Genomic DNA, 19,622 nt, shown 5'->3' on the forward strand with positions numbered 1-19,622 from the left:
TGGAGACATGAACTCTGTGTCCTCCTAGTCTGCCACCTTGACTCCACCTCTGTAGGTAGTCATTTGAGAAAAGAGTGTTGAGTACAGCAGGATGTACATCATAAACAAACATTTGCAAAGGAAGTAGATACTGTTGCTCAAGGATGTGAAAGAATGGTGGCTGAATATTTTTGTGACAAAGTATGTCAAGAAATTAAGTTGTAAAGGTTTAGATTATAGCTGGTTACAATAGATACAAACACTATGAATTTAAAGATACGCCTAGCTATGTGTCTCTCCAAGTCCTCAAAGTATGGTCCCTGATCAAGAGCACTGTACCACCTGGAAATTTGTTATCAATGCAGATTCACAGGCCTTACCCCAGACCTACCGGAGATGAGGCTTTTCAGTTTGTGTTTGTCTTTTTAATTTTTATTTATTTATTTATTTATTGTTTTATTTATTTACTTTTGGCTGTGTTGGGTCTTTGCTGGTGCTCATGGGCTTTCTGTAGTTGTGGTGAGCGGGGGCTACTCACTGTGGTGGCTTTTTGTTGTGGAGCATAGGCTCTAGGTGCACAGGCTTCAGTAGTTGTGGCACGTGGGCTTAGTAGCTGTGGCTCACAGGCTCTGGAGTGCAGGCTCAGTAGTTGTGGCACATGGGCTTAGTTGCTCTGTGGCATGTGGGATCTTCTGGGACCAGGGATCAAACCCTTGTCCCCTGCACTGGCAGTCAGATTGTTAACCACTGTGCCACTACGGAAGTCCATGCCAATTTGTTTTAATAAGCCGTCCAACTGATTCTGATACACCCTAAAGTTTGAGAACATCTGCACCTAGATATAATTTGTGTTAAGAATTTTGATGCAATCTCTTTTGGACTTGCCTGTGACAGGTACATCTAGAAATACCTGGATTTTGTATGTTGAGAAAAGTCTTGAAATTTTTAGTATAGATTGGTCAAAATTAGTGAATATGACTACAAATGGTGCTTCTACAGTAGTCTTACTGTTGGACTTAGAAAACTGCAATTTTTTTCAGACACACTTTACAAGAACTTAAAGCTGTTCATTGTATCACTCCTTAGGATTCCACTTTTTGTGCAGAAATTTTCAAAATGAATCATGTGAAGAACTAGTAATTAACATTGTGGTTTGCACCAAACATAGTTGAATACTTTGCTTGTTAAATACTAGATTCATGTCATGGAAATCTGCCCTATCATGGAGATTAATTGACCTAGTTGAGGTATGGTGCTGAAGATACTGGAAAAAATGATTTATTAGGCATCCTAAAGGCATTCAGTGCACCAACAAAGACAAATAATATATTTGACTTGTTTGCTTGACGTTACAATTTACTTTGAATAAAAGCAAGGTTGTTCAGAAATACCTTCCAAATGTGTGGTTGTATTTGCTCATTCCCAGCAAAATTATGCCTTTGGGAAACTCATTTGGCAGGAGATAGACTGGCCGACTGTGCTTAAATTGGTTTCCAAGAAATGAACGTGATGGCCCAGATTACATTCCCCAAATTGTGGAGTTGTCTATTGAATTCCAGAGAAGGTTCTCTGACATTATATTCTCAATTGATGTTCCTGGTGTGAAAGAATAACTACATTGGAGATATTGAATTACTGTGCTGTGATATTGAAAGTGAAGCATGATGTGACTGAAATACCAGAATTCTACAAATATCTCAGGAGTAATAACCCTAAATATAAAAAAAAAAAACACTGTGCAAGACATCTATCTGTGTTTGGAAATGCCTACATTTCTAAGCAGCTGTTTTCCATTATGAAATAGGATAAAATTAATCATTCCCAGTAAAAAAAAGATTCAAGGCTAAGTTCTTTAGTGCATGTTGTAACACAAAAATAAAAGACCTAACATTGACCTCTTAGTACATAAGAAAGGCATCAGATCTGTTCTAAGTCAAAGGAGAGCAAATCAAACGCAAAGTCGTAATGATTAAATTTTTCTATTTTTAACTTTTATTTTTAATTTTGAATTTAAAATGTAAACTCCAGTATTTTGCATGTTTATATTGTTAACACGTACAGCATAGTTTAGGAAAAAAATTTTCTGGCAGTTGATTTTCTTAACTCAGCCGCCTTCATTCATTTGTTAGCTGTAGCCCTCAGTTCAAGGACTCTTAGAAATTTCTCACCATCATTGTCCTCTCTGCAGTTCCTGTCTTCCTTTCCAAGGTAACCCAGAAGCTACCTTGCACTTTTGTTCTCCTCTTATTCCTAAGAATACCTGTCATCAGGCCTTCTGATTTTTCAGTGCTGAAGATTTTGCTTTGGGCAAAGCAAGTGCCTATTCTGGAATCTACTTGTTTCAAATGATATCTGAGGAACTGCAGAGAGTAATACGTACCATAGGCTTCATCTCTTCAGAATAAATAAGCTATGCTTTATTTCATAATGACTTTTTAGAGCCTGTATGCTAGGTATTTTATATAAATAATTTGAAAGTCTTACAATTAGGTAGGAATATAGCAAAATCTCCATTTTATAAGTGATTGCCCATGATTTGCCCCACCACCTCTTGAGCATAGGTCCACTGGATGCTGAAGTTCCTGCTCTATCTGCTGATTATAAAAGTTATGCCCAAAGTAGAGTCTCCAGCCCCAGATGAGCCACAACAGATTAAATAAATCTGTTTGTTCTTATATGTGACAGGCAGTTTCACCTACAGAAATGGGCTGGCTCTTGGCAGCCTGAGAGCAATTTAAGGGTACTAAAATTGTGTATTCACAGATTAAAATTAGCACTTTTAATAGCCTTTACTGAACACTGGATCAGTATTCTACCACCTCTAGCTTAACAGCAGTATTTAATGGCAAAGACTGTACTGTGCGTGTGTATGTAGATAACTGATACTCCTACAGTTGAGAGGGAAGGCCACTTTGTCAATGTTGGCTTGAATTGGCTATGGTTTTCAATTGCTGCTATTCTTACTTTTTGACATTATTCCCAGCTTTGTGATTATCAGTTTAGTTTCTTAATGTTGTTGAACTCCACCGTGTGTTGATGCAAATTTGCATCAACAGTAGTTTTGGTCTGTAATTTTAGGGTAATTATACTTCAAGGCACATAGGCCTTGCAGTTGAAATGCAAACCATCCATATTTCTACTGCTAAAGCAGACTTACACATAATTCGTCCCTCCCCTTGACTTTTCTTATAAAGTGATGCTTCTGTGTCAGCTCTGATTTTTTTCTGCTTTGGAACTGAGAACAGGTGGAGAAAGTGGTCCACAGAGCCCTGCCTGAGTCAGAAACCAGTTTGATGTATTTAACATGGTAGATGGGAGCAAAGCTAGTATCCCAACGGAGTTTGGGAGGAGCTGGAGGAAGTTGTATTGCAGATGTCAGAAAGTGGTATTGCCTCTGAATTAAGCTCTCTATAGTCAGGCAGGATTCTGGAGACCCAGTTGTGTACAATATAATCACTGCAACTAGCAGGCTTACAATCTAGATATTCTTTATGGCCCTGTGCCTATTGTGAAATATTAATCACTAGAATGTCGGCGCCATGAGGACAGGAATTTGGGGCTCTTGTTCACCATTGTATCTTCACACCTAGATCAGTGCCTGGCATGTATCAGTGCCTGACTCAGTAAATACTGGTTGAAGGTCTAAACGGTTCATTGATTCCCTATGTTCTATGCAGTGGAGGTATAGCAGTAAACAAAACAGACCAAGAAATCCTGGCCTTCTTGGAGCTTACATTCTAGTGATAAATACTTATAGTTGTTTTTAATAGAAAATGTTCTTCAATAGAATGTTTTCTGAAAGAGCCAAAATATAAAATAGATAAAGTGGAGAATATGAGCTCAGATTGAAGAGAAAATAGGAGCACCTGTCCTGTCTGGTTATTTGGTCCAGTTCTCCATCTACCCAAATCCTGGTTTGGGAAGCACAGTTTGAAAGCCACTGCTGTAGACTACATATGATTGGAAGTGAGACATTAAACTTTTCTCAGAGAGCTGTTTTCCCTTGAGTTTTATAAATAGGTGTTGCTTCTTCTAGAAAGCATTACCTCACTGACTGGTTAGGTACCTTTCCTCTGTGTTCCTGTGGTACTGTGCTTATAGCCTCTCACGTTTAAGTGGCTTACTCTGTGCTGTCTGCATCTTGGCATTTAGTAGTCCCTCAATTCGTATTTGTTGGATTGAACAGTAAGCCAGCAATTAAAAGATAAAGATAGTTTTTCAGAGTCTCAACTCCTACTTTCTTGGAAGCTCAAATGTGCTCCTTTTCTGATTTGTTGTTTGCATATGTTGTTGTTTAATCTCACCTAAATAATTTTAGTCTCCTGGAAAATTGCAAGGTTAACAACTGAACTGGACCAGTTTGGACCAGGAACTCATTCTGCTTCAGAGGATAGCCATCATCACAGATGTGGAAATGGAGCCAGAGTGCTCAGCTATTTCAAGGGGCATTGTGGCTGGAAGGGTTTTTCCTTGCCTTGGTCAGGATTTAATTGCCATCAGTCATTCTAGATTGTATTTTGCTAGGAATAAATTGCCATGCTGTGTGATCTGACTAGAGAGCAGTGTTTCTTAAACTTGCGCCTCATCATGACAATCACCTGAAGTTCTTGGAATCAACCTAAATGTCCCTTGTTAGATGAGTGGGTAAAGAAAATGTGGTATATTCATACAATAGAGTATTAAGGAAATCCTGCCATTTGGGACAACATGGATGAAACTGGAGGACATGATGCTGAGTGAAATGAGCCAGACTCCAAAGGACAAACACTTCATGATACTCTTATATGAGGAATCTAAAATTGTCAGACTCTTAGAAGCAGAAAGTAGAATGGTGCTTGCCAGGAGCTGTTGGGAGGGGGAAATGGGGAGGTTTTAGTCAGCGAGTATAAAGTTTTGGTTATACACGATAAATAAGTCCTAGAGATCTACTGCACAGCATAGTGCATATAGTTAATACTGTATTGTGTACTGAGAAATTTGCGAAGAGAGTAGATCTTAAGTATTCTTACTTATCACAAGAAATGATAATAATGGGGCAGAAGGAAACTTTTGGAGGTGACAGATATGTTTATGGTGTAGACTGTGGTAATGATACTTATCTCTAACCTCATTAAATTGTATTTATTTATTTGCAGCTTTTTTTGTTTTTTTTGGGGGGGGGATTTGCAGCTTTTTGTATGTCAATAAATCTCATTAAATTGGTTAAAAAAATACATTCCCAGCCTAGCCTTAGACGTGTGAATCAGACTCTTCAGGGGAGAGGCCTGGAAGAGCAGTTACCTCCGGGGAATGGGGATAAGAGCTATTACTTCTCACTGTACACACTTCTGTATTGTTTTTTTTAACGTGGAATATGTTCTGCTTTTATTAAGTAGTATTTTATCTTTTAAATAAGTATTGCAATTCATTGTACAAAAATTCAAAATGTACACAAAGATATATGTCCCAAAAAAAACTCTCTCTTCCACCCTTGTCCCTAGCCACTAATTTCCCCTCCTCAGAGATGATCAATATTATCTGTTTGTTGTGTATTCTTCCAGAGATACTATGCATATAAAAGCAAACAAATACATTGTATACATATATACATATTACATACACACACAAATATACCTTTAAAAAACACAAGTGATAGTATACTATTTACATAATATTCTGTACTTTGCTATTATCATTTAATATATCATGCTAATTTTTCCACATTAGTATGCAGAGGTTTGCCCTTATTTTTCACAGTTCCATCCTATTCCATTGCATGCATATGTTATAATTTATATAATTAGTCCCCTATTGATGGGCAATTATTTAGATTGTTTCCAGGTTTCAGCTAGAACAAATAATTCTGCAGTGAATACTTTGTACAATTGAAATGCCACTGCTTATACCTCAGCACTTGCTTTGTTGTTCCAAGTGCTATAAATATCTAAAATAAATCCCTAGAAGCAAAATTGCTGGGTCAAAAAGTATGTGCATTTGAACTTTGAAAGATTTCGCCAAAATATTCTCCCTAGAGATTATACCATTTATACCCCTACCTTCAATATCTGCAAGCCTGTGTTTCCCTCACCAATACAATAATTGCTAATCCTATAGGCAAAATACCATGTTTCAGTATTGGGTGTTTTGTTTTTTGTTTGCTTGTTTGTTTTGGCTGCATTGGGTCTTTGTTGCTGCGTGTGGGTTTTTCTCTAGTTGTGAGCAGGGCCTACTCTTTGTGGTGGGTGGGCTCCTCAGTGAGGTGGCTTCTCTTGTTGCAGAGCAGAGGCTCAAGGTAGGCGGGCTTCAGTAGTTGCAGCACATGGGCTCAGTAGTGGCTCACAGGCTCAGTTGCTCTGCGGCATGTGGGATCTTCCCGGACCAGGGATCGAACGCATGTCCCCTACATTGGCAGGCAGATTCTTAACCACTGTGCCACCAGGGAAGTCCCACCATATTGTTTTAATTTTCACTTTTCTTATCAAAAGTGAATCTGATTTTCTTTTTATATGCTTAAGATCTATTTTTTAACTTTTTATTTTATATTAGAATATAGTTAATTAACAATGTTGTGATGGTTTCAGATGTCCAGCAAAGTGATTCAGTTATAGGTATACATGTATCTATTCTTTTTCAAATTATTTTCTCATTTAGGTAGTTACATAATATTGAGCAGACTTCCCTGTGCTATACAGTAGGTCCCTGTTGGTTATCCATTTTAAATGTGTCAGTGTGTATATGTCAATCCCAAACTCACTAACTATCCTTTCCCCTCACCCTTTCCTCCTGGTAACCATAAGTTCCTTCTCTAAGTCTAGGAATCTGTTTCTGGTTTATAAGTTCATTTGCATCATTTCTTTTTAGATTCTGCTTATAAGCAATATCATATGATATTTCTACATCTCTGTCTGAATTACTTCACTCAGTATGACAGTCTCAACATCCATCCATGTTGCTGCAAATAGCATTATTTCATTCTTTTTAATGGCTGAGTAATATTCCATTGTATATATGTACCACATCTTTATCCATTCATCTGTTGATGGACATTTACATTGTTTCCAGGACCTGGCTATTGTCAGTAGTGCTGCAGTAAACATTGGGATGCATGTCTCTTTTTGAATTATGGTTTTCTCTGGGTATATCCCAGTAGTGGGATTGCTGGGTCATATGGTAATTCTATTTTTAGTTTTTTAAGGAACTTCCATACTGTTCTCCATAGTGGCTGTATCAATTTACATTCCCACCAACAGTGCAAGAGCGTACCCTTTTCTCCACACCCTCTCCAGCATTTACTGTGTGTAGATTTTCTGATGATGGCCTTGCTAACCGGTGTGAGGTAATACCTCATTGTAGTTTTGATTTGCATTTCTCTAATAATTAGTGATGTTGAGCAGCTTTTCATGTGCCTCTTGGCCATCTGTATGTCTTCTTTGGAGAAATGTCTATTTAGGTCTTCTGCCCATTTTTTGATTGGGCCGTTTGTTTTTTGATATTGAGCTGCATAAGCTATTTATATATTGTGGAGATTATTCTTTTGTCCATTTACTCATTTGCAGGTATTTTCTCCCATCCTGAGGGTTGTCTTTTCGTCTTGCTTATAGTTTCCTTTGCTGTGCAAAAGCTTCTAAGTTCCGTTAGGTCCCATTTTTAAATTTTGTTTTTATTTCCATTTCTCTAGGAGGTGGGTCAAAGATCTTGCTGTGATTTATGTCAAAGAGTGTTCTTCCTGTGTTTTCCTCTAAGAGTTTTATAGCTTCCAGTCTTACATTTAGGTCTTTAATCCATTTTGAGTTTATGTTTGTGTATGGTGTTAGGGAGTGTCCTAATTTCATTCTTTTACATGTAGCTGTCCAGTTTTCCCGGGACCACTTATTGAAGAGACTATCTTTTCTCCATTGTATGTTCTCGCCTCCTTTGTCATAGATTAGTTGACCATAGGTGTGTGGGTTTGTCTCTGGGGTTTCTGTTCTGTTCCATTGATCTATATTTCTGTTTTTGTGCCAGTACCATATTGTCTTGATTACTGTAGCTTTGTAGTATAGTCTGAAGTCAGGGAATCTGATTCCTCCAGCTCAGTTTCTTGTTTGTTTGTTTTTTTCTTAAAATTGCTTTAGCTATTTGGGGTCTCTTGCATCTGCATACAAATTTTAAGACTTTTTTTTATCTAGTTCTGTAAAAAATGCCATTGGTGATTTGACAGGGATTTCATTGAATCTGTAGATTGCTTTGGGTAGTATAATCATTTTCACAATATTCATTCTTCCAGTCCAAGAACATGGTACATCTCTCCATCTGTTTGTGTCGTCTTTGATTTCTTTCATGAGTGTCTTATAGTTTTCTGAGTACAGGTCTTTTGTCTCCTTAGGCAGGTTTATTCCTAGGTATTTTATTCTTTTTGTTGCAGTGGTGAATGAGATTGTTTCCTTAATCTCTCCTTTTCATCTTTTGTTGTTAGTGTATAGGAATGCAAGAGATTTTCATGTATTAATTTTGTATCCTGCAGCTTTACTAAATTCATTGATTTGCTTTAGTAGTTTTCTGGTGGCATCTTTAGGATTATAGCATCATGTGATCTGCCAGTAGTGACAGTTTTTCTTTTGCAAGTTGTATTCCTTTTATTTATCTGATTGCCATGTCTAGAACTTCCAAAAGTATGTTGAATAATAGAGGCAAAAGTGGACATTTTTGTCTTTTTGATCTTAGAGGAAATGCTTTCAGTTTTTTACCATTGCGAATGATGTTTGCTGTGGCTTTGTCATATATGGTCTTTATTATGTTGAGGCAGGTTTCCTCTATGCCCACTTTCTGGGGAGTTTTTATCATAAATGTGTGTCACATTTTGTCAAAAGCTTTTTCAGCATCTATTGAGATGATCATATGGTTTTTATTCTTCAGTTTGTTAATATGCTGTATCACATTTATTGATTTGCATATGTTGAAGAATCATTGTGTCCCTGGGATAAATCCCACTTGATCATGGTGTTTGATCCTTTTAATGTGCTGTTGGATTTTGCTTCCTAGTAGTTTATTGAGGATTTTTGCATCTATATTCATCAATGATATTGGTCTGTAATTTTCTTTTTTTTTTTCTGTAGTATCTTTGTCTGCTTTTGCTTTCAGGATGATGGTCTCCTTGTAGAATGAGTTTGGGAGTGTTTCTTCCTCTGCAGTTTTTTAGAAGAGTTTTGAGAAGGATGGGTGTTAGATCTTCTCTAAATGTTTGATAGAATTTACCTGTGAAGCCATCTGGTCCTGTACTTTTTTTTGTTGTTGGAAAATTTTTAATCACAGTTTGTTTCATTACTTCTGATTGGTCCATTCATATTTTCTATTTCTTCCTGGTTCAATCTTGGAAGGTTATAGCTTTCTAAGAACTTATCCATTTCTTCCAAGTTGTCCATTTTATTGGCATATAGTTGCTTGTAGTAGTCTCTTACAAATACAAATGATCCTTTGTATTTGTGGTGTCAGTTGTAACTTCTTTTTCATTTCTAATTTTATTAATTTGAGTCCTCTCCCTCTTTTTCTTGATGAGTCTGGCTAAAGATTAATCTTCTCAAAGAACCAGCTTTTAGTTTTATTCAGCTTTGCTATTGTTTCTTTGTTTCTATTTCATTTATTTCTCCTCTGATCTTCATGATTTCTTTCCTTCTACTAACTTTGGGGTTTGTTTGTTTTACTTTCTCTAGTTCCTATAGGTGTAAGGTTAGATTGTTTATGTGAGATTTTTCCTGTTTCTTGAGGTAGGATTGTATTGCTCTAAAATTCCCTCTTAGAACTCCTTTTGCTGAATCCCACAGGTTTTTGATCATTGTGTTTTTGTTGTCATTTGTCTCTAGGTATTTTTTGATTTCCTCTTTGATTTCTTCATTGATCTCTTGGTTATTTAGTAGCATATTGTTTAGTCTCCATGTGTTTGTGTTTTTGTCCTGTAATTTATGTCCTGTCCATAGTGTTGTGGTCAGAAAAGATGCTTGATATGATTTCAGTTTTCTTAAATTTACTGACGCTTGATTTGTGATCCAAAATGTGATCTATCCCGGAGAATGTTACATGTGCAAGAAAAGAAAGTGTAATCTGCTGTTTTCGGATGAAGTGTCCTATAAGTGTCAATTAAATCTGTCTGGTCTATTGTGTCATTTAAAGCTTGTGTTTCCTTATTAATTTTTTGTCTGGATGATGTGTCCATTGGTGTAAGTGAGGTGTTAAGTTCCCCCACTATTATTGTGTTACTGTTAATTTCCTCTTTTATAGCTCTCAGCATTTGCCTCATGTATTGAGGTGCTCCTATGTTGGGCGCATATATATTTATGTTTGTTATGTCTTCTTCTTGGATTGATCCCTTGATCATTATGTAGTGTCCTTCCTGGTCTCTTGTAACATTATTTATTTTAAAGTCTATTTTATCTGATATGAGTATTGCTACTCCAGTTTTCTTTTGATTTCCACTTGAATGAAATATCTTTTTCCATCCCCTCACTTACAGTCTGTATGTGTCCCTATGTCTGAAGTGGGTTTCTTGTGTAGACAGCATGTACATGGGTCTTGTTTTTGTATCTATGCAGCCAGTTTGTCTTTTGGTTGGAGCATTTACTCCATTTACGTTTAAGGTAATTATCCATATGTATGTTCCTATTTCCATTTTGTAGGTCCTTTTCTTCTGTTGTGTTTTCTGCCTAGAGAAGTTCCTTTGGCATTTAAAGGAATGCCAAATTGTAAAGCTTGTTTAAAAATTAAAACTAGAATAAGTATATGATCCAGCAATTCCACTGCTGGGTATTTATCCAAAAGAACTGAAAGAAGTATCTCAAAGGGGTATTTGCCCACCCATGTCGTAGCAGCACTGTTCACAGTAGCCAAGAAATGGAAGCAACCCAAGTGTCCATTGACAGATAAATGGATAAAGAAGACACACACACACACACACACACACACACACACACACACACAGGAATATTGTTCAGCCTTTAAAAGGAACGAAATCCTATCACATATTACAACATGGATGAACCTTGAGGACATTATGTTAAGTTGAAATAAGCCAATCACAAAAAGGAAAATACTGTATGACTCCAAAAAAAAGTAGTTAAATTCATAGAAACAGAAAGTAGAATGGTGGTTGCCAGGGGTTGCGGGAGGGGGAAATGGGAGTTGTTTAATGGGTATAATGTTTCAGATTTATAAGATATAAAAGTTCTGGAGATCTGTCTCAAAGTGAGTGTCCTTAACACTACTGAACTCTATACTTTAAAAAGTGGTTAAGGTGGTAAATTTTATATTATGTGATTTTTTTTAATCCCATTTAAAAACTTATATTAAAAAAATGCCACAAAAATACTAGATAAAACAAAAATGACTTAACATTGATATATGAAACTGGATAATGGTATCATGAAGGTTCCTTATGCTATTCTCTTTACCTTTGTATTTTACAACTTTTAAAGCAAGTTGCTGAGCATGGGCTTTGTAGGCAGAGCTGAATTTGAATCCTTAACTCCAGTTTTTAAAAATTGAGGTATAATTCATATACCATAAATTTTGCTATTTTTAAGTATACAATTCAGTGGTATTTAGTCTCACAGAGTTGTGCAGCTATCATGACTATCAAATTCCAGAACTTTTTTTATCACCGCAAAAGGAAACCCAGTACCTGCCAGCAGTCATTCTCTAGTCTTTTTCTTCCTCCCAGTCCCTGGCAACCACTAATCTATTTTCCCATCTCTATGTATTTTCCTATTCTGGGCAATTCATTTAAAAGTGTGTTTGGCTGCTTTCACTTTATAATTTTTTCAAGATTCATTCATTTTGGCGCATGAATCAGTACTTCATTCCTTTTTATGGTTGAATAACATTCCCTTGTATGTTTTTACCATCTTTTGTTTACTTATTAGTTGATGGACATTTGGGTTGTTTCCACTTTGAGTGTTATGAATAATCCTACTATGAACAATATCCTAGTATGTGTTAATTTGTTCTCATTGTGTTTTTTTGATTGGCATTTCTCTAATAACTAATGATGTTGAACATCTTTTCACATGCTTATTGGATAGCTTCACCTTTTAGCTGTGTGACATTCGTCAAGTTCTTCAACCTCTGAGCCTCATTGTTCCCTCATCTGTAAAAGGGAGGTAATAATGCATCATGATGTTATTGCAAGGTTAATGGCCATGAGGAGTACTTAGAGCATAGTAGGTACTCAGTTGATACCTAATATTACTTTGCTACTTGAGCTTTAAGTAACCTGCAATCTAGGCAGACTTTTCCCAGTGACTTTTGTACATCAGTTGTTGAAGTCAAATACTGAGATGATGGTGCCCTTTCATTTGCCAGGGCTGCTTTCCTTTTTTACAGCATCTGTAGGCCTTTCTTTGCTATTCTGCCAACTGCAGCTCTGTGTCCTTTGTAGTGCTAATTAGGACCATGGAGGATACACAGGAGAGGAAGAAGGAATCTCTGGTCTTAAAACTTGCATATGATATTGTCAAGTTACTTCCTTGACTGTGTCAACTGTCTCAGTGCTGTAAGAGTTAAGAGGAGAGAAATAAAGAAAGAATTTATGTAAGAGGTGATAAGCTTATGGAAAGTATTTGGGACATTGGGAAAGAGAGACTGTATGGCATTCTCGGCAGGGAAACCAAGTGAGCAAAGAAAAGGAAACAATAATCTTGGAGAAGGATAGTTAGGGAACTAGCCTAGTAGGAGTAGGGTGTGGGGAATTGTGAGAGATTATTTGTGAGATTCTTATTCTATTGTTTTCCATTACTTACCCCAGAATATGCAGTGAAAAGTTTTATACGTGGAATCATTAGATTTTTGTTATAATCATGGTTCTGCTGCAGATTAGCTAGGTAACCATGTCAAGTCATCTATCCTTTCTAAGGGGTTAGTTGCTTAAGCAGTAAAATGAGTAATTGGGCATATGTATATCACATCACCTTGATGTACACTTTAAATATCTTATGACTCTATATGTCAATTATATCTCAATAAAGCTAAAACTTTTTTTAAAAAAATGAGTAATTGGATTAGTTCAATGGTTCTTAATTGGGAGTGTGCATCAGATTCTACTGAAGCTATTCTGGAATATAGGCATTTGGATCACACTCAGGAAATTGTTTCAGTAGCACTGAGGTGAGGCACAGGTTTGTATGTTTTGAAAATGCTTTTCCAGGTGATTGTGATTTATATTCCTAGTGTTATAAGAACCATCAGATTTGTTAAAGATCACTAGTCCTTGGCTTTCTGGAGTTGAAATCACTTGGATGGTGGCATAATCAGCTTCAGACCAGCTAAAGGTAATGTGTTATAGTAGAAAGAACATGGATTTTGGTGTCAGTCTGACCTAGGTTCCTGTTTCCCAGCTCTGTAGCCCTGAACATGCCATGTCACTTCTCTGAGCCTCAGTTTCCTCATCAGAACAATGGGGCTTATAATGCCCACATGGTCAGGTTGTGATGATGAGAAAGAACGTATCACACTCAGCACTATGCTTGGTACAAGGTAGATGGATGCCCAATCAGTGACTGGTATGAGAGGTATATGCTGGAAGAAACTGTCACCAGGGGACAGCATAAAACTGTACTCCTACCCTGACCCATCTGGACTTAATCGTAACTATAGACATAAATATGTTGCAGTGCAAAGTACTGATTTTTGCTTCCTTTGCCTGGATATCAAATAAATACAGACCTTGCTTTGCTATCTTCTTACCAGTAACTTAATGTGTGACATGGCTATCTACTGTGACTAGACTCTCTTTCCATAGCTTAGAAAAAGATTAATTCATTGAAACTCCTGTCAGACTCCAGAAAACTACCGTTCCTTTAAAACATAAATCAAAAAAATAAGTCAGTTGAGTTCAACAAAATTATCAAGGTCTGCAGGCTCTGGAGACAAAATTCAGACTTTGCTCCTTCCAGCCACATGACTTTAGGGATGTAATGTAAAATGGGGATGATAATAATAATAGGTTATGGCCTCATAAGATTATTTTGAGTATTAAAATGAGTTAATGCATGTAAAGTAATTGGAACATTGCTTAGCACATTGTACATGATCAGTATCTGTTAGTAATTATTATTCATATTACTATGCACCAGATCTTATGTGGGAGCCAGGAATACAGAGATATTAAATAAAGTTTCTGCAATCAAGGAACTTAATGTGGCAGAACCAGTATGCAGATCATTTCAGTATGACACGTGCACAGGAAGGGCACTTAACAGTCTGCCTCTATTACATTAAAAATAGTGCTCTCCAGGAAGAAGCCTGGTACAATGGAAAGTGTGCATTCTGGAGTCAGATCAGCTTGGGTTTGAATCCTGCATATATTCACTCATTATGCAACTTTGGGGGCAGCCAACCTTTTGCAGCCTTAGTTTTTCCACTTCTAAAATAAAGTTTCAGATTTCTAACTGTTGGAAGTGCCCTATTTGGGTGCCCTGCAGTCTAAGGTGCTCCTAAAAGAGAAAGCAGGGATTTTTTTTTAAAGAGTTAGATGAACTTGGATTCAGATTCTAGCTATATGTTATTTAACCTTTCTGTGTCTATTTCCACTTGTGTTTTCATCCATATCTACCTTCTCCGTGGTTGTTCTGATGATGAGATAGTGTATGTAAAGCACACATGGTATATGGAAGGTGCTGAGCAATATATAATAGCTTTATTATCTTTCTAAGAAAGTTCTCCCCTATTATTGTTTAAAGGAAAAACTTTATAAACTATGTTAATTTCAGTATTCTTTTAAGGAGCCTCAGGCCATAGTTTCATGCAGGGAATCAGAAAAGACTAGACATTTGAATGAAAACATGGATAATGCTGCCCGTGTTTACAGGAATAATCAAGTTCTAGGCTAGGAGAGGCTTTTTTTTTTTAAAGTATTTTGTTCAGCCTCATATACTCTTAAACTTCAACAAACTATAAAATTCAGTTACTAGCCTTCCTGACTTCTAACCAAATACAGGTCAGCTTCTGTTGCATGACATTCTTCTCTTCTTCCCTCCTAGGTCTTTCAGAGCCTTGAAGACCACCATTTGGAAGTGGTGGCTTTTTTCAGGGAAAATGGCTTCCACGGCCTTCTTGCCCATGACTCCGAGTATGCTCTCTACAATATTCCCTCTTACTATAGTTCCCATGCTCTGAAGTTGAGCTGGAATGGGAAGAACCTCACTACCAACCAGTTCCTGATGCAGGAGGTAGCCAAGCAGCTGGGCCTGAAGCGGATGAATTTTCCCATATTTGCTGCACTGCTAGGTAGGTGGTCCAAAGAACAGACTCCAGTAATTGTTAAAGTGTCCTCTAGCAGCGTTAAGAGATGAAGACCAGAGTGATTTAGCTTATCATTTTCAGATTTATCTTCTGAAAGTCTGCATGCCAAACACTGTACTTTTGGGCTTCTTACTAGAAACTCAGCATGTTTGCCTTATGAATTAATATAGGATATTCCAGAACATTATTTTGATTCTTGTAAAACTTTTTCTTTTGTTACATTCTATAAGTTTTTTATGCAGGGTACCATCTTAAGGCCAAATAACTTACAAGCCCTAGACAACTTTGGTTTGCCACTCAGAACATTAGCATTTCTTCTGCACTGTCTAAATTTAGATCAAGAACACAAATCATTCTGTATTTTTTTTCTTTTTGTTTCTGTTGTGCTAACATTTTATTATGAAAATTCCCAAAAGTACAGCAAAATTGAAAGAATCTTGCTATGAAAATCCTATATCTACCACCTGTATTCTGCCATTAACTTTTTACTATACTTGCTTTATCATATATCTGTCCATTCTATACATTTATCAATCTTTCTTTTAAAGATGTATTTCAAAGTAAATAACAGAATGTTGATTATGTTTCCAGTTGGTTTTCCAAATACTCACAGCATGAAGGTTAATCTTGTGTCAGGTATGACCTTTGTTTATAATCCCAAAGGATTTGACCTTGGATAATCTAGTGGAGTCAGCACAAGATTTGGAATTAGGCCTTGGAGAAATCACTGAAGTTACACCTCCCTGGTTTCAGTTTCCTAATCTGTGAAATGGAATAATAATACCTCACAGTGTTATTGATAAGGTTAAATGAAATAAGATATATAAAATGCCCAGCACTTAGTAGGCAGTCAGTAATCAGTGGCTGTTATTACAAAAGGCAGCATGACTGGGTGATGAAAAATAGCATAGACTTTGGAGTGAGACAGTCCTAGCTTCTTCTGTGTGTGTGTGTGTGTGTGTATACCACGTTTCATTTTTTTTAAGAACTTTTATTGAGATACAGTTAATACACAATAAACTGCATATATTTAGAGTGTACAAATTGGCATTTTTTTTCTTATTAGTAATGTATATATGGCAATCCCAATCTCCGAATTCATTCCCCCTCAACCCTCCCCGCTTTCCCCAATTGGTGTCCATATGTTTCTTCTCTACATCTGTGTCTCTATTTCTGCCTTGCAAACCAGTTGATTTGTACCATTTTTCTATAGTCTGCATATATGTGTTAATATACGATATTTGTTTTCCTCTTTCTGACACATTTCACTCTGTATGACAGTCTCTAGGTCCATCCATGTCTCTAAAAATGTCCCAGTTTCATTCCTATTTACAGCTGAGTAATAATCCATTGTATATATGTACCACATCTTTTTTATCCATTCATCTGTTGATGGACATTTAGGTTGCTTCCATGCCCTGGCTATTGTACATAGTGCTGCAATGAACATTGGAGTGTATGTGTCTTTTTGAATGATGGTGTTCTCTGGGTATATGCCCAGCAGTGGGATTGCTGGGTCATATGGTAACTCTATTTTTAGTTTTGTAAGGAACCTCCATACTGTTCTCCATAGTGGCTGTATCAATTTACATTCCCACCATCAGTGCAAGAGCATTCCCCTATCTCTACACCCTCTCCAGCATTTACTGTGTGTAGATTTTCTGATGATGTCCATTCTAACTGGTGTGAGGTGATACCTCATTGTAGTTTTGATTTGCATTTCTCTAATAATTAGTGATGTTGAGCAGCTTTTCATGTGCCTCTTGGCCATGCGTATGTCTTCTTTGGAGAAATGCCTATTTAGGTCTTCTGCCCATGTTTGATTGGGTTGTTTGTTTTTTGGATATTGAGCTGCATGAACTGTTTATATATTTTGGAGATTAATCCTTTGTCTGTTGATTGGTTTGCAGGTATTTTCTCCCATTCTGAGGGTTGTCTTTTCGTCTTGCTTATAGTTTCCTTTGCTGTGCAGAAGCTTTGAAGTTTCATTAGGTCCCACTTATTTATTTTTGTTTTTATTTCCATTACTCAAGGGAGTGGATCAAAAAAGATCTTGCTGTGATTTATGTCTAAGAGTGTTCTTCCTGTGTTCTCCTCTAGGAGTTTTATAGTGTCTGGCCTTACATTTGGTCTTTAATCCATTTTGAGTTTATTTTTGTGTCTAGTGTTAGGGAGTGTTCTAATTTCATTCCTTTACATGTAGCTGTCCAGGTTTCCCAGCACCACTTATTGAAGAGGCTGACTTTTCTCCATCGTATATCCTACGTCGTTTGTCATAAATTAGTTGACCATAATTTATCTCTGGGCTTTCTGTCCTGTTCCATTGATGTATATTTCTGTTTTTGTGCCAGTACCATACTGTCTTGATCACTGTAGCCTTGTCGTATCACTTGAAGTCAGGAAGCCTGATTCCACCAACTCCGTCTTTCCTTTTCAAGATTGCTTTGGCTATTCAGGGTCTTTTGTGTTTCCATACAAATCGTAAAATTTCTTGTTCTAGTTCTGTGAAAAATGCCATTGGTAATTCGATAGGGATTGCATTGAATCTGTAAATTGCTTTGGGTAGTACAGTCATTTTCACAATGTTGGTTCTTCCAATCCAGGAACATGGTATATCTCTCCATCTGTTTGTGTCATCTTTGATTTTTTTCCTTAGTGTCTTATAGTTTTCTGAGTACAGGTCTTTTGCCTCCTTGGTTAGGTTTATTCCTAGGTATTTTATTCCTTTTGTTGCAGTGGTGAATGAGATTGTTTCCTTAATTTTTCTTTCTGATCTTTCATTGTTAGTGTATAGAAATGGAAGAGATTTCTGTGTGTTAATTTTGTACCCTGCAACTTTACCGAATACATTGATTAGCTCAAGTAGTTTTCTGGTGGCATCTTTAGGATTTTCTATGTATAATATCATGTCATCTGCAAAGAGTGACAATTTTACCTCTTTTCCAATTTGGATTCCTTTTATTTCTTTTTCTTCCCTGATTGCTGTGGCTAACACTTCCAAAACTATGTTGAATAATAACGGTGAGAGTGGACACCCTTGTCTTCTTCCTGTTCTTAAAGGGAATTCTTTCAGTTTTTCCCCATTTAGAACGATGTTGGCTTTTGGTTTCTCATATATGGCTTTTATTATGTGGAGGTAATTTCCTTCTATGCCCATTTTCTGGAGAGCTTTTATCCTAAATGGATGTTGAATTTTGTCAAAAACTTTTTCTGCTTCTATTGAGATTATCATATGGTTTTTATGCTTCAATTTGTTGATATGAGGTATCACGTTGATTGATTTGCGTATATTGAAGAATCCTTGCGCCCCAGGGATAAACCCCACTTGATCATGGTGTATGCTCTTTTTAATGTGCTGTTGGATTCTGTTAGCTAGTATTTTTTTGAGGATTTTTGCATCTAAATTCATCAGTGATATTGGTCTGTAATTCTCTTTTTGTGTGACATCTTTGTCTGGTTCTGGTATCAGGGTGATGGTGGCCTCGTAGAATGAGTTTGGGAGTGTTCCTTCCTCTGCAATTTTTTGGAAGAGCTTGAGAAGAATGGGTGTTAGCTTTTCTCTAAATGTTTGATAGAATTCACCTGAGGAGCCAACTGATCCTGGACTTTTGTTTTTTGGAAGATTTTTAATTACAGTTTCAATTTCATTACTTGTGATTGGTCTGTTCATATGTTCTATTTCTTCCTGATTCAGTCTTAGAAGGTTATACCTTTCTAAGAATCTGTCCATTTCATCCAGGTTGTCCATTTTATTGGCATATAGTTGCTTGTAGTAATCTCTTATGGTGCTTTTTATTTCTGTGGTGTCCATTGTAACTTCTCCTGTTTTGTTTCTAATTATATTGATTTGAGTCCTCTTTTTTGTGATGACTCTTGCTAGAGGTTTATCAATTTTATTTATCTTCTCGAACCAGCTTTAAGTTTTATTGATTTTTGCTATTATTTTCTTTGTTTCTATTTCATTTATTTCTGCTCTGTTCTTTATGATTTCTCTGCATCTACTAACTTTGGGTTTTGTTTGCTCTTCTTTTTCTAGTTTCTTTAGGTGTAAGGTTCGATTGCCTATTTGGGATTTTTCTTGTTTCTTGAGGTAGGACTGTATTGCGTTAAACTTCCCTCTTAGAACTGCTTTTGCTGCATCCCATAGGTTTTGGATCATTGTGTTTTCATTGTCATTTGTCTCTAGGTATTTTTTGATTTCTTCTTTGATTTCTTCAGTGATCTGTTGGTTATTTAGTAGTGTATTGTTTAGCCTCCATGTATTTGTGTTTTTTACAGTTTTTTTTCCTGTAATTGATTTCTAATCAGACAGTCCTAGCTTCTTATCCTGGTGTGGGCATTTATTGGATGTGGCATCTTGGGCAAAGTCACCAGACTTGCTCAAACTTCAGTCTCCT

The 19,622-nt window shown here is 36.7% G+C and overlaps 1 protein-coding gene across 10 annotated transcripts in view; it reads left to right on the plus strand.

Moving 5' to 3' along the window:
* Window positions 1-19,622, plus strand: part of FAM120C (family with sequence similarity 120 member C) — a 130,417-nt gene that overhangs the window by 19,709 nt on the left and 91,086 nt on the right. For all 10 annotated transcript variants that reach the window (XR_009050278.1, XM_057718217.1, XM_057718220.1 and 7 more), the window contains exon 2: window positions 14,964-15,210. Coding sequence is in view for 9 of the 10 variants with exons in the window: in XM_057718217.1 (XP_057574200.1) it covers window positions 14,964-15,210 (247 nt within the window). In the remaining variant the exon portion in view is untranslated. The remainder of the gene's footprint in view (window positions 1-14,963; window positions 15,211-19,622) is intronic.

This window comes from Hippopotamus amphibius, chromosome X (genome assembly GCF_030028045.1).
Source record: "Hippopotamus amphibius kiboko isolate mHipAmp2 chromosome X, mHipAmp2.hap2, whole genome shotgun sequence".
Classification (NCBI taxonomy): Eukaryota; Metazoa; Chordata; class Mammalia; order Artiodactyla; family Hippopotamidae; genus Hippopotamus; species Hippopotamus amphibius.